Source organism: Salmo trutta, chromosome 25 (assembly GCF_901001165.1).
Source record: "Salmo trutta chromosome 25, fSalTru1.1, whole genome shotgun sequence".
Classification (NCBI taxonomy): domain Eukaryota; kingdom Metazoa; phylum Chordata; class Actinopteri; order Salmoniformes; family Salmonidae; genus Salmo; species Salmo trutta.
Window position 1 is genome coordinate 26,591,591 of NC_042981.1, and position 15,402 is coordinate 26,606,992.

Consider the following 15,402-nt stretch of genomic DNA (forward strand, 5'->3'; position numbering starts at 1 on the left):
ATTTCAGCAACCACAAAACACCTGCCAGTGCCACATCACCATCCTTCACATCCACACGCTCCATAGAGGATAAGACCCTCTTGCTGTCTTTTGCTAATCAAGATAGATTGGTTGTTTACCTTATTACAGTATCATACAGTGTAGTCTACAGTGCAGACTATAGAATGAAGTACTCATAACCACTAAAGACCTGTCATCTTGTGACCAGTCTCTCTTGTAAAATACATTTTTAATCCCAATGGGGTAACCTGTACATGATATAACGGATACATAAACTAAAAAGACAAACGGTTTAAGGAGTTTCTTGGTTTGCTCTTAAGTAATTATAACAATTTCAAAGTAACTACTGATATTAAATAATGTTCAATAACATCAAAATATGGTCGCTCAGTGTTATTATTTTAAACAAAGCTTTATACAGCACTGACTTGTTTGTCCTCATTACTGCATTCTAGACTGTAGAGGTGTATTGCCATCTAGTGGCAGAGTTGATAATGTAAGAATAATCTGATTTACCCAAATACTGTATATTTATACTTGTGCATAACCACATGACAATTAAGGGGTTAAGTGGTTAGAGAATAAAATACTAAAACCACTGTATAATATGATGCAATATGTCAGGATATGATATTAACATAAATAACAAATGAATACAACGTTGATACTAAAGTAATTACAGCATTACTACATGTACAAGTGTCATAATGTAAAGTGTTTATTGGTGATGCTGGAGTGTGTTAAGTGGATGTGCCGTATGCTAATGAGGGTGCTGGTGTAACACCCAGAGAGCAGGGCTGTCTGGGGGTCAGAGGGCAAGGGGGAGTCTTGTGCTGTCAACTCAGTGACCGATTGGCAACCAAGAACCAGGGAGGTTGTTGTGGTTACTACGGTGATTGTGGTGTGTGTGATTACAATCTGATCTGTCTAATAACAGCAACACAAATTTACAAGAGCACTGGAAATAAGTGTTATTATATAAGGATAAGAGCAACAGTGTTTTACAGTGATTGATTTTGAATTGATTAGTGCTTCCTTTCTTAGTCATATTTCTGATGAGGTTCAGCACTTCATTATTCTATAATCTACCCTGGGTCCCATAACACATCACATATAATCTGAAATGGCTGACAAACCTCTCTTCCATCCATCTTACTCAAAATGGCATGAGGACAGGGACACATAGTGGGATTTATTGTTTATTGGTGCCACTATACTTCCCCTTTCTCTCTCTCAGTCACTTCAAAAGCACAGGAGTAGGGCGACAGGGCAGGGGAGGGGTGCACAATTGTTAATTGGCCCTTTGAGAGGAACAGAGAGGTGAATGAAGAAGAGACGGGGACAGTAGGGTCCTGTTGCCTCTCCAAGGGCCAACAGCCTAAGCAGTAGATGAGAGATCACCCCATCATACCAGGCACTGGACTAGTCAAGATACAGTATATTTGATTCACACATTATGGAGGTTATACATCCTGAGAGAAATAACAAGTTAGTATAGTATTAGTCATAACATATGATATGCCTATAGAGACATTGCATTGCAGCTGCAAACATTACAATATATTCACTTTTAATTTGACTCTGAGAAGTCAGAAACTATGAATATTAAACGTTCTGCAGTCAGGGCTGATAGGTTATTGTGGTTATGGTTATGTGCTGTAGGTTACTTACCAGATAAACGGTTGCCTCACATCTCATGCCACACTGATGCAAGAGGTGGTTGTTAAATGGAACGATAGGTACTCTTTTTTTCTTCAATAAGGGGATGGACCTAAATTAGCATTTCACAGGTCCCCTTTTCCTCCTCTATTGCAACCTTCCCCGCAGAGCCCTTGCTTTCCCCGGGGATTGTCCTGTTTTTGGCACTTGTTGCCGTTGGCAGGGTGACAGTATTCGAGTGTGCAAACTTGTGCTATTGTCCGCGGGCCAGAAGGAGCCATGGAGACCCACTAATATGACACAGGAAAATGTTTACTGATGGTAATTCTATGGGCTTTGTCTAACTCTTTCTCCTTCATGACGACTCGATTTAAGTCTCTAAATGTTTGACTACAAATGCAGGAGTGCTATCCAGCTCCTTTCCTTTTGTCCCGCGAGGTTTGAATGAGTAATTCAGCTTTTGTGTCGCTCGATTGAGGGGGCAAACAGAAAGACAAGATTCTTGAGCGCTCAACCCCCCTTTCCATGGATATGTGCTCTTTAGATCCCCCCTCCCCACCCCCACCAAATCCTACATCTGACAGAACTCTGGAAGGGGGGGACCTCGATCAAAACAGTTGAAAGTAGCCAAACGAATATTGTCTCGCAGTGATGAAGCATACCCATACCATTAACAGCCTATGTCAGACTAATCATGCACGGTAGTTATTGGGGCATATTTCGAAGTTTGGATAAACTATTGTAAGGGTGTTCCATGAGCGCGCGGAAGACCGGGCAGAAATATTGCATCTATTAGCCGCTTTTCTTGGAGGATCTCCGTGACAACAATTTGCGATGGCAAAGAATTCAATACCGGGGGCTTGGAGGCTGATTGGGGTGCATTGTGAGGAGACTGAGGTCGCTGATTGGTTCAAGGAAAGCACCAACACTACACGCAGTTTATATTCATTCAACTTGTTGAAGCACTCAGACTACTTCTGGGAGAGAGACAGGAATGAGAATCCTCAACAGGGGACATGGTAAGTTTTATTTGTGGTTATGAATGGATAACTTGCAACCTACGTGTTGTTAGGCTATGCGTAATTACTGTTTTATTGTGCACTGTGCGTAATTGTGTGATTATTGTGGTATTCCTTATGAACAAATAATGTGAGTATATAAAGTTCTAAATATTTTTCTATCTTATGATGCCATTCATTTTTTTCAGATTTTAAAGATGAAGAAGAATATAATTTGCATGGACTTTTTTGGTAGTAGTCCTGTGAATTAAAATATTTACACTAAAATGGCAAGTGCAGACAGTGAGGTGAAAACGTTACTGAACTTTGTAAACTTGGCATCCAGTGACATCAAGGCGGCTCTGGACAAATCAGCCCCTTGCAGGCGCTCTGTGGACCACAGGAAATACCTGCAGAAACAGCTCAAGCGTTTTTCTCAGAAATACGCTCGGATGCCCAGATGCCACACACACAGGTCCACGGAGTCTGGCATCGCCAAAGATGTGGTGAACAAGTCCAGTGCGTATTCATTGGAGACAATTCACCCAAGCACGACGCGCATCAATGAAAAAGGGGGTTCGGATGCGCAAGACGTAGAGAACGCAAGGATGGCTCAAACCCCAACTGTAGACAGTGATAACAGTAAGCAAGAACAGGTACCCATGAGGAAACGTCAACTCCCTGCATCGTTTTGGGAGGAACCCCGATTAGCCCAAACCAACACAGACTATTTGCAGTATGGATGGAAAAAGAGCCACGGTGTGACAGGAATCAACGAGGTTGAAAAAAAAAAAAAAGCTCACGAGGAACCAACACCGACCTTGTTTCTCTCCAATAGACGTGGCTCTGTTGAGAAAGAACCGCTCAAACTGGACGTGGCCTCTCATAACGTCAATGTGTGCGGTTTCTGTCCGTTTCAGTACCACGGACACCACGTCTTTCAGAGTCACATAGTTGTTCCACAATCGGCTGTGGGACTCTGGGGGAAAGCCACAGTGGCTGAAACGGCAACACCGGATATAGCACACCGACATAAGAACTACACGCATGTCGTGGTCAAACCCATACCGACTAAACCCACGGTCCCGCCATCCATTTTCAACGTGTTTGGGTTCATTTAAACACAATTACAAACGTATAAACATAGCTTAATAATTGCCTAAGCAATAATGAAGATGTAAATATTATTTGTTTAGTTCGATTTGCCGTTTGTTTTTATTTCAAACTTTGCATTTCTCTTTTTTTTTAAAGAGTAGTCATAAGCACTTAAGTAGTCTTACATTTCACACCAAACATTTCTGCTTGGAACACCTGCACCTTTACCACTTGGGTTCCATAACGTCTAATAGGAATTTATTATAAAATCATAGCACCGTCTCAAACTGAAAAATGTAGACTACTTCATCTTTCTCATTTTTAAAATGGAAGGGAATTTATGTTGATATAGGAATGGAGTGACATTTGACGTTGTCCATTTTTTGATTAATTGTGATAATCTATGCTAAAGGAGAGGTCTACGGGTGTGTTGATTACCTCATGGTGTATATATTTCTTAAATATACTGGTTTAAAAATGAATTGATCAAAATTACTTGTAGTTCACTGGTGTTTGTCAACAGAAAGTAAAACACAGACTGACAGATAGTTCGCCACATTATTTCTTGATATTTTCTGTTTGTAAATAATACTTGGAGAAATGGAGAAATGACATTTATTTTTTAAATAAACAGTAGATCTTTAGATTTCTTTCTTTGGTTCGAACACCTTATTCAATAGCCTTTTGGCACTGACATTTACAATATGTTACAACAACAACTCAACTATAATATACACTCATTACACTAGGTCTGTAGAAAACACACTTTCAAAACATATTACAAATACAGTGCTGAATATCAACAAGTAAATTCCATCCAAGCAAGCACACTTCATAAAGCCTCACATTGATTGTCTCCCTTTGTTCGACTCGGCCTAAACATCTGAAAGACAGGTATTTTATATGCTTACCTTGAGTTAATTGCAGCTCACATCCACTGTATGTGCACACAACACACACATTCCCCATTACACACATTTTGTCCAATCATCACTACCCCATAAATACAGTTTCAAAAATCCTGTAAACTGGTAATGTAATATACTATAAGGCACAACACACAGGGACACTGACAAGCCTTATTTGCCATCAGGGCAGAAGTCATCAAAGCTGTGTCTGGTCAGGCTGAGGTACTGCAGCAGTCTCTGGGAGGGGTAGACTGTCCAGAGACCCGAGTCTCGACACACCCATCTGCTCACTGATCCTTAGCCTGCACAGGTGCATCAGTGGATGGGCTGACACTGAGGAAACAGCAGGGAACACTGTATTAGATTGTCCCACCTGTTTGAGTGTGTGTGTCTGTGTTCATTGATGTACTCACATGACTTGGTCTTGATGCTGGGCCATTCCTGCCGTCCATCCAGGAGCTCGGCGAGTCTGGCACACAGTTTGTGATGGGATCAACTCACAAAACTAAAGGATATAAGAATGAACAGAAAGAAAAGATAATGAGCATCGTGCCCCCCCCCCCCCCCCAAAAAGGCTATTTATCAAGTTCCCAGAATAATCATGATCACAATAGGAGCCTACTTTGCCTTACCTGTACTTTGCTGACAACAAGTCATGTGCAGGTTAAAAGAGACATGTCATTGGTAGGCAGTACAGTGTTGACGTTGATGACTATGCTGCCCATGCTGTCCTGGGCTGGGTGTGGGCTGCAACCATATGCACATCTGAAGTAGGCCCAGATATCACAGCCATTGACCAAAAGGCACTTGAGAAGAGGTAGGTTATTCATACAGAGTATGATAGCACCAGGGAAGGTGGTGGGACAGAATGGAATGCTGGTGTTATCAGCCCCATGCTCCAGCAGTAGGGGGACAGTCCTGGCACAACCCCGTCTTACAGCTGCTAGTAGAATGGCAGCAATAGTGCTTCCATTGGAAATGGAAAAGTAGAGTGCTGTGATGCAGTGATCCAAATACTGCATGGAGCGATTGTGGGATAGTGTGGCGTTGACATCGGGACCTGTCCTGAGCAATATGGCTGTGACCATGTCCCGGTTGTGCTCTGCAGCCTGGTCGAGGGGGGTGATCGCGCTTTGTGAACTCTGGCCCGACTAGTGACTGGGACAAGCAGGTACACAATACTGGAACAAGGGGACATTAGTACTGTACATAAGAGTAATACAAGAGAGACACGACAAGAGAAACACAGTGCACTCGTACATACTCATGGTGTCCACACTGAGCAGCAACATGTAGAGGTAGGAGTCCTGTCTTGGTGGGTTTGTTGTCGTCTGTGTTGGGAGAGAGTAGCAGCTCCACTATCTCCCTGTGGCAATTTTTACTGGCCTCATACAGGGCTGTAGCACCGTCACATGTCTGCATGTTGATGTCAGCACCTGAGGAAAAAGTGACTTGAGAAAACTGAATGAGTCTAATAAGAATGAATGTATCACCTGTCTGTGTGACTACAGTAAAAAGCCATATGTATTATAAGGCCAACCATGTCATCTGTTACAGCATTACACACACTGTAACCTACCTTTCCTAATGAGGTATCGCATGGCCTCTACGCATCCTTGCTGGGCTGCTACTATTAGTGCTGTAGGTATTGGGAGGATTAATGGTGGCTCCTGCCCTAACCAGCTATTTTTTACCAATGACCTTCCACTGGCATTAAACAAAGCATGTGCGTCCATGTATGCTGATGATTCAACCATATACAGTGCCTTGCAAAAGTATTCATCCCCCTTGGCGGTTTTTCCTATTTTTTTGCATTACCACCTGTAATTTAAATGGATTTTTATTTGGATTTCATGTAATGAACATACTTAAAATAGTCCAAATTGGTGAAGTGAATTATTATTATTTTTTTAATAAATATAAAACTGAAAGTGGTGCGTGCATATGTATTCACCCCCATTGCTATGAAGCCCCTAAATAAGATCTGGTGCAACCAATTACCTTCAGAAGTCACATAATTAGTTAAATAAAGTCCACCTGTGTGCAATCTAAGTGTCACATGATCTGTCACATGATCTGAGTATATATATACACCTGTTCTGAAAGGCCCCAGAGTCTGTAACACCACTAAGCAAGGGACACCACCAAGCAAGCTGCACCATGAAGACCAATGAGCTCTCCAAACAGGTCAGGGACAAAGTTGTGGAGAAGTACAGATCAGGGTTGGGTTATACTTTTTTTTTTACTTTGAACATCCCATGGAGCACCATTAAACCCACCAAAACTCACGGACCAGGCAAGGAGGGAGAGGCAACAAAGAGACCAAAGATAACCCTGAAGGAGCTGCAAAGCTCCACAGCAAAGATTGGAGTATTTGTCCATAGAACCACTTTAAGCCGTATACTCCACAGAGCTCAGCTTTACGGAAGAGTGGCCAGAAAAAGCCATTGCTTAATGAAAGAAAGAAGCAAACATGTTTGGTGTTCGCCAAACGGCGTGTGGGAGACTCCCCAAACATATGGAAGAAGGTACTCTGGTCAGATGAGACTAAAATTAAGCTTTTTGGCCATCAAGGAAAACGCTATGACTGGCGCAAACCTAACACCTCTCATCACCCCGAGAACATCATCCCCACATTGAAGCATGATGGTGGCAGCATCATGCTGTGGGTATGTTTTTCATCGGCAGGGACTGGGAAACTGGTCAGAATTGAAGGAATGATGAATGGCACGAAATACAGGGATATTATTGAGGGAAGCGTGTTTCAGTCTTCCAGAGATTTGAGACTGGGATGGAGGTTCACATTCCAGCAGGACAATGACCCTAAGCATACTGCTAAAGCAACACTCGAGTGGTTTAAGGGGAAACATTTAAATGTCTTGGAATGGCCTAGTCAAAGCCCAGACCTCAATCCAATATGACTAAAAGATTGCTGTACACCAGCGGAACCCATCCGACTTGAAGGAGATGGAGCAGTTTTGTCTTGATGAATGGGCAAAACTCTCAGTGGCTAGATGTGCCAAGCTTACAGAGACATACCCCAAGGGACTTGCAGCTGTAATTGCTGAAAAAGGTGGCTCTACAAAGTATTGACTTTGGGAGGTGAATAGTTATGTACACTCAAGTTTTCCGTTTTTTTAAACTTATTTCTTGTTTGTTTCACAAGAAAAAATATTTTGCATCTTCAAAGTGGTAGGCATGTTGTGTAAATCAAATGATACAAACCCCCCAAAATCAGAGCATTGAGCAAGAGCATTGTATTTGGTACAAATCATTCCTTAAGTTCTAGACCTCAGCTGAATCTGGTAATGAGTTGTGTGGCTATTGAACAAGTTTAGAGACTAAATTACTTGGCGTTACCTTAGATTGTTAACTGTTATGGTCAAAACATATAGATTAAATAGTTGTAAAGATGGGGAGAGGTCTGTCCGTAATAAAGACTTGCTTTGCTTTTTTGACACCACACTCCAAAAAGCAAGTTCTCCAGGCTCTAGTTTTGTCTAATCTTAATTACTGTCCAGTCGTGTGGTCCAGTGCTGCAAGGAAATACCTAGTAAGCTGCCGCTGGCCCAGAACAGAGTGGCACGTTTTGCTCTTCATTGTAATCAGAGGGCTGATATAAATACTATGTATGCCAGTCTCTCTTGGCTAAGAGTTGAGAGACTGACTGCATCACTTCTTTTTATAAGAAACATTAAGGTGTTGGAAATCCCAAATTGTTTGCATAGTCAATTTACACACAGCTCTGACACACACACACTTATCCCACCATGGGTATTTCACTGTCCCCAAATCCAGAACAAATTCAAGAAAGCATACAGTATTATATAGAGCCCTTATTGCATGGAACTTCCTTCCATCTCATATTGTTCAAATAAACAGCAAACCTGGTTTCAAAAAACCAGATAAATTAACACCTCACGGCACAATGTCTCTCCCCTATTTGACCTAGATAGTTTGTGTGTATGCATTGATATGTAGGCCTCCGTGTGCCTTTTTAAACAATGTATTTAGTTCTGTCCTTGAGCTGTTCTTGTCTATTGATGTTCTATATTATGTCATTCTGTATTATGTCATGTTTTGTGTGGACCCCAGGAAGAGTAGCAGCTGCTTTTGCAACAGCTAATGGGAATCCTAATAAAATACCAAATCTCTATGTTGTCCCTGCACACTGCCTCGTGGAGGGCTGTCCAGCCCCGGTTACACCTCTGGTTCACTGTGGCACCGAATGACAGGATGAGGCTCACCATTTGGGGCTCCCGAGTGGCGCAGTGGTCTAAGGCACTGCATCTCAGTGCAAGAGGCGACACTACAGTCCCTGGTTTGAATCCAGGCTGAATCACATCCGGCCGTGATTGGGAGTCCCATAGGGTGGCGCACAATTGGCCCAGCGTCGTCCGGGTTTTGCTGGGGTAGGCCGTGATTGTAAATAAGAATTTGTTCTTAACTGAATTGGCTAGTTAAATAAAGGTTAAATAAAAATACATTTAAATTCTTCACATTCTCCCGCTCACACGCTAGAAAGCATCAGAGAACATTGGGTTAGACAGACTGGCAGAAGACACCATGCTTCAGTACAGGCCTACATATTCCTCAAAGCCATTATCTTACATGCTATAGCCACGTAGGGTGCTGTACCTTTGTATAGGGGAGTCTCTTTGTTCTTGTTGCTGATGTCAGGGTCTGGTCCTGGCTGTAGGAGGCATTGCACACAGAACAGTTGCTGCCTGGAAAATGACAGGAGGAGAGCAGCCTGTTCTTGGAGGGTGCGCTTGTCAACTAATCCTGGTTGGGCTGGAGGGGAAATAATATACACATAAACAAAATGCTTTAACATGCTTTAACATCCAGTCTATAATTCAACCCCAATTTAATTTAGGCCCATTAACAAAAGGCAAGGATTTGCATTTAAAGACTATAAAAATGATGCTTTCAATGTGTAGCTTTCAGCAGTGCCTTTACGCATTCAGCTTGGCCACAATATGCAGCCTCATGCAAAGGTATTAATCCTTCTTTGTTCTCTTTCATCAGGCTGAGTGGTGCAGTCACTGACAGCTCTTTCACAGCTTGAGCATCACCTCTCTGGATGGCAAACACTGTTGGATCGACATCCCTACAATGAAGAGGGAAGGCAAATGACTGGAAGAGACAATGCAGAATGTAGGTTAATGGATGCAGGTTTATGATACCGAGTTCTCTCATAAATCTAGTTGTTCATGTTTTTAAATAAAGAGTAAGCAAATCCGTGATTTTATTTTCTAGTGTTTAGATATAATGGCAATAATGTATGGTCCTTGTAAATCAATAAATATTATAATTAATTATATAAAATATAAATGTTTACTAGACTGAAACAGACCCCACTAATTCAGTCCACGGGGATTGCCCTGCGCTTCACAATTAACAAAATACTCACTCAGCTGACATAAAGTCGTTCTGCCATCGCCGATCAGCGCATTTTTATATTTTTATTAAACTAGGAAAGTCAGTTAACAAATTATTATTTACAATGACTGCCTAGGCCGGCCAAACCCTAACGACGACGTGCCAATTGTGCGCAGCCCTATGGGACTCCCAATCACGGCCGATTGTGATACAACCTGGAATCGAACCAGGGTCTGTAGTGATGCCTCTAGCACTGAGATGTAGTGCCTTAAACCACTGTGCCACTCGGGAGCCCACACCGTTGGATACTTTACCTAAAGACGGGTTGCTCTTGTTCCCACCATAACGAAATTGCGATAGATACTCGGAATAAGTTAATCTCATCATTATTTTAGTGCATCTACACACGTTGTAGAGGACACGCGGCAGAGCAGCAGTCGAGCAATGACAGCAGTGAGGGGAGGATAGCCAGGGCTCTGCGGTGCTGTCAAAGATTATTTTAGGACCGTATTGACATGTGAATGCACTCCAGCATCCTCCGCCCAAAGATAAAGGCAAATAGCATCAGGATACTTTGGGCATCTGTTCTCCATTAACCCGTTAGTTTTTATTATGACATTTGCAAACAGGTAGGTGTTTTTATATTTTGGTACATTAAAAATAGGTGTTATACTAATTTGACTGGAATTGTCAATAACTTGAATATAAAAAATGGCCCTGGTTATTTTAACAAAAGTATTAACCCAACTCCATTCGGTAAAAAAGTCAAATTATGGCTTCTTTACCATATAGCATTTGTGCAAAAATGCTGAACAGCATGGAAATCTTAACAATATGAGCATTAGTGCCTATTGCCTGTTACCACATGATGCTCTTCAGAGTTTGATGCCTATGGCTGCTGTATATCCCACCATATAGTGAGTGATAGGGGCTCAGATATTTATTTATATTATCTTGGTTGAAACTATATTAAATAAAATAAAATTAAACTAACTTGATCCTGCAGAATGTTGGACATAGTAGAATTGACTCAATTAGACAAGAGAGGGAATAAGAATACATACAGGACATATCTTCTTTGTAAGGACTCACCTTAACATCTTGATGGATGAGGGGATTGTAGGCAGAGTCTGATGGTTAGATATGTCTGTGTTATCTTCAATATTTAGTCTCTGGCATAGTGTTATGGACAGGCTGGCTGGGAAGGTCACATTGGTGGTCACTATATTGCCCTAAACAACTAGGTTACCCAGCACTTCCCTGTTGTCCTCATAGCCCAGGGTTGGTCCTGGAGTTACAACACATGGACCTGGAAGGAAGTTGAAAGCATGAATGAATTAATCATAAAACAAAATATTCCTCTCAGTCATCAAACATAGAATTAAGAATTTCCCTTTAAAATCCTGCAATCGTGAAATAGGGGCGAAATGAGAGCACACAACAAAATTGAGCTGCATCACCTTGATTCATGAAAGAACTGGCATGCAAAATCAAAGGCAGAAAATGTTAAATCCTGAAACAAATAATGTACACATAGTCATAAGTTTTCGGCATGTGGAGTAACCTAAGAGCCAGGCACTCCTGTTGGGAGAGAGGACAGCCATCTGTGCTGCCAGACTAGGGAGCAAGTAGCCCCAGCAGTGGTGATGCCTTTTAAGGGCATGTTTGGCCCTGTCCGGGGGTATCATCGGATGGGGCCACAGTGTCTTCTGATCCCTCCTGTCTCAGCCTCCAGTATTTATGCTGCAGTAGTTTATGTGCCGGGGGGCTAGGGTCAGTCTGTTTCATCTGGAGTATTCTCTTGTCTTATCCGGTGTCCTGTGTGAATTTAAATATGCCCTCTCTAATTCTCTCTTTCTCTCTTTCTCTTGGAGAACCTGAGCCCTAGGACCATGCCTCGGGACTACCTGGCATGATGACTCCTTGCTGTCCCCAGTCCACCTGGCCATGCTGCTGCTCCAGTTTCAACTGTTCTGCCTGCGGCTACGGAACCCTGACCTGTTCACCGGACGTGCTTGTTGCACCCTCGACAACTACAATGATTATTATTATTTGACCATGCTGGTCATTTATGAACATTTTAACATCTTGACCATGTTCTGTTATAATATCCACCCGGCACAGCCAGAAGAGGACTGGCCACCCCTCATAGCCTGGTTCCTCTCTAGGTTTCTTCCTAGGTTTTTGGCCTTTCTAGGGAGTTTTTCCTAGGGAGTTTTTCCTAGCCACCGTGCCTCTTTCACATGCATTGCTTGCTGTTTGGGGTTTTAGGCTGGGTTTCTGTACAGCACTTTGAGATTTCAGCTGATATACGAAGGGCTATATAAATACATTTGATTTGATTTGATTTAACTTTGTTTGGTTCCACTTGATTCCACTGCTCTTATTAAAGGCCTCTCTGGCTTGAGGGCTTACATGGCTATGGCAGAGATTATGAAGGAGTATTACAATCACCCACACAACAGCTTGAATTACAGTCTCTGGTGATATCTATACAACTTTTGTGACACATAAGATAATCACTCAGTGATAAGAAAACAAACAGTCAACATCCAGAAATAAGATTAGCTCTGCAAAAAGGCAATGTTAAAATGTATTGGGGAAGTAAAAAGCCTTCTCCAGTATATTACATTTTTTTCAGACAAAGTCTAAAACATATTTATAGATAAGCATACGTATTATGAAGTCAATGCAGAATTTCTCAATCTTTGAATTCCCAAAGCTCTCTCTGACAGTCTCAGAATAACATTCCTATTTCAGAGCACCCCAAAGCATATCTCCAATATCTGTTATTAGACAATAACACTGGTTGAGGCTGTGGGTTCATTGGTACTGATTGCTATTTGCTGTCTAACTGTCAAGTCTTGACAGTCAAGTAAATGTGTCTTTGTCTGGTTAAGATCCAATGTCATACCATTACATCTTAAACCATGTCACGATCGTGTGGTGAGACGGACCAAGGCACATCATGATTAAAGTTCCACATATTTATTCAAGCGAAACTTCCAAACAAAAAGAAACTAACAACGAACCGTGACATCAACAGTGCAACATGCACTAACAAAACAAGATCCCACAAAACACAGTGGGGAAATGGCTGCCTAAATATGATCTCCAATTAGAGGCAACGATTACCAGCTGCCTCTAATTGGGAACCATACCAAGCACACCAACATAGAAATAATAAACCTAGAACACCCCTAGTCACGCCCTGAGCTACTATACCATAGAGAACCAAGGGCTCTCTCTGGTCAGGGCGTGACAAACCAGCATAATGTTTACTTCTGAAGAGTGAGAAAATCCTGGCTTTAAGTTCTAAATGTAATAATTACTGCCTTTCTGGTTTATCAACATATCTCCTTAAAACAGGCTTAGCAACTTGCTCAATTATATTTTCTGAAAATTGCAGAGCATCAGTTGTTGACAGTTAGACACTGTTGGAAATGGTTGAGGTGTAGATTATAAACTACCCATTGCAACCCAAAGTGGTATTCAGTTGAAACTTTGTTAAATTGAAACTGTAGCCTACTGACTTGGCTGTAATAAAATATTAAATTGTTGGTGTCAAATGAACTCAGCCTGGTCACAGACTAGACTTAACATAGTAAACATGAATCCCAAAACACTGAAATGAGTATGATATGTTAGCTTTGGTATGGTTACATAAGACAGATAGTTACTTAAAGCAAAAATGAAAGAAGGGTGGTTGGTCGGGATGGATGGGTGTATAATGCGAATGTCTAGCAACCTAAAAGGTTGCGAGTTTGAATCTCATCACTTACAACTTAGCATTTTAGGTAATTAGTAACTTTTGAACTACTTACTACTTTTTAGCTACTTTGCAACTACTTAGCATGTTAGCTAATCTAACCCTAACCCGAATCCTAACCTTAGCCCCTAGCCTAGCTAACGTTAGCCAGTTAGCTAACATTAGCCACCTAGTTAGAACTCGTAACATATATTTTTATCAAATTCATAAACATATTGTACATATTAGAGCGTTGGACAAGTAACCGAAAGGTTGCAAGATCGAATCCCTGAGCAGAGAAGGTAAAAATCTGTCGTTCTGCCCCTGAACAAGGCAGTTAACCCACTGTTCTTAGGCCATCATTGAAAATAAGAATTTGTTCTTATTTAACTAGGCAAGTCAGTTAAAGGTAAAATTAAAAATAAAAATATATATATATATATATATATATATATATATATATATATATTGCCATCACTAGCACATTAGAGGCTGCTGCCTTATATACATATACTTGAAATCACTGGCCCCTTTAATAATGTTTACATATTTTGCATTACTCATCTCATATGTATATACTGTATTCTATACTATTCTACTGAATCTTAGTGTATGCCGCTCTGACATTGCTCATCCAAAAATGTATATGTTCTTAATTCCATTCCTTTACCTTAGATTGTGTGTATTGTTAGATATTATTGCACTGTTGGACCTAGAAACACAAGCATTTCATTACACCTGCAGTAACATCTGCCAAACATGTGTATGTGACAAATAACATTTGATTTGGCACATTTGTAACATATTGTACGTTTTGCAAATTCGTAACATATAATACGAAATGGGTAATGGACATCCACAAATTAATACATACCATACAAAATGTAACATATCATACTAAATGGAGTGTCTCGGATTTACATACAGAATAATATGAAATGCTCTGAGGCTAGGTTGATGAACTAGATCCGTGCCTACTCATCTGGAAAATGATCTGAAGTCAATATAGAATCAAGAAAAATGCTGGCACCGATCAAGTAGGCTGGATACCTTACAGTTATTGACCATGCATGCAGATATCTATATATAGTACCAGTCAAAAGTTTGGACACACATACTAATTCCATTTTTTTTGTACTATTTTCTACATTGTAGAATAATAGTGAAGACATTAAAACTATGAAATAACACATATGGAGTCATGTAGTATCCAAAAAAGTGTTACAAAAACCAAAATATATTTTATATTTGAGATTCTTCAAAGTAGCCACCCATTGCCTTGATGACAGCTTGCACACTCTTGGCATTATCTCAACCAGCTTCATGAGGTAGTCATCTCGAATGCATTTCAGTTAACAGGTGTGCCTTGTTAAAAGTTAATTTGTGGAATTTCTTTCCTTCTTAATGCGTTTGAGCCAATCAGTTGTGTTGTGACAAGGTAGGGGTGGTATACATAAGATAGCCGTATTTAGTAAAATACCAAATCTATATTATAGCAAGAACAGCTCAAACAAGCAAAGAGAAACGACAGTCCATCATTACTTTAAGACATGAAGGTCAGTCAATGCGGAAATGTCATGAACTTTGAACGTTTCTTCAAGTGCAGTCG

At 41.0% G+C, this 15,402-nt stretch overlaps 1 protein-coding gene, 1 long non-coding RNA gene and 1 pseudogene across 2 annotated transcripts; 1 reads left to right on the forward strand and 2 right to left on the reverse strand.

The window, feature by feature from the left end:
- The first annotated feature begins 2,471 nt into the window (after nucleotides 1-2,471).
- On the forward strand, nucleotides 2,472-4,396 carry LOC115162274 (protein FAM181A). Its single transcript, XM_029713429.1, has 2 exons — nucleotides 2,472-2,678; nucleotides 2,867-4,396. The coding sequence occupies exon 2, from the start codon at nucleotides 2,945-2,947 to the stop codon at nucleotides 3,776-3,778; it is 834 nt and encodes a 277-aa protein (XP_029569289.1). The 5' UTR covers nucleotides 2,472-2,678; nucleotides 2,867-2,944; the 3' UTR covers nucleotides 3,779-4,396.
- Nucleotides 4,397-4,844: 448 nt separating this feature from the next.
- On the reverse strand, nucleotides 4,845-5,390 carry LOC115162276 (uncharacterized). Its single transcript, XR_003869508.1, has 3 exons — nucleotides 5,293-5,390; nucleotides 5,074-5,165; nucleotides 4,845-4,993 (listed from the first exon to the last, which is right to left on the reverse strand). It is a non-coding gene; the product is annotated as an uncharacterized LOC115162276 (long non-coding RNA).
- A 37-nt stretch (nucleotides 5,391-5,427) lies between these two features.
- LOC115162657 (ankyrin repeat and SOCS box protein 2-like) overlaps nucleotides 5,428-15,402 on the reverse strand; it is a 28,461-nt pseudogene continuing 18,486 nt past the window's right edge.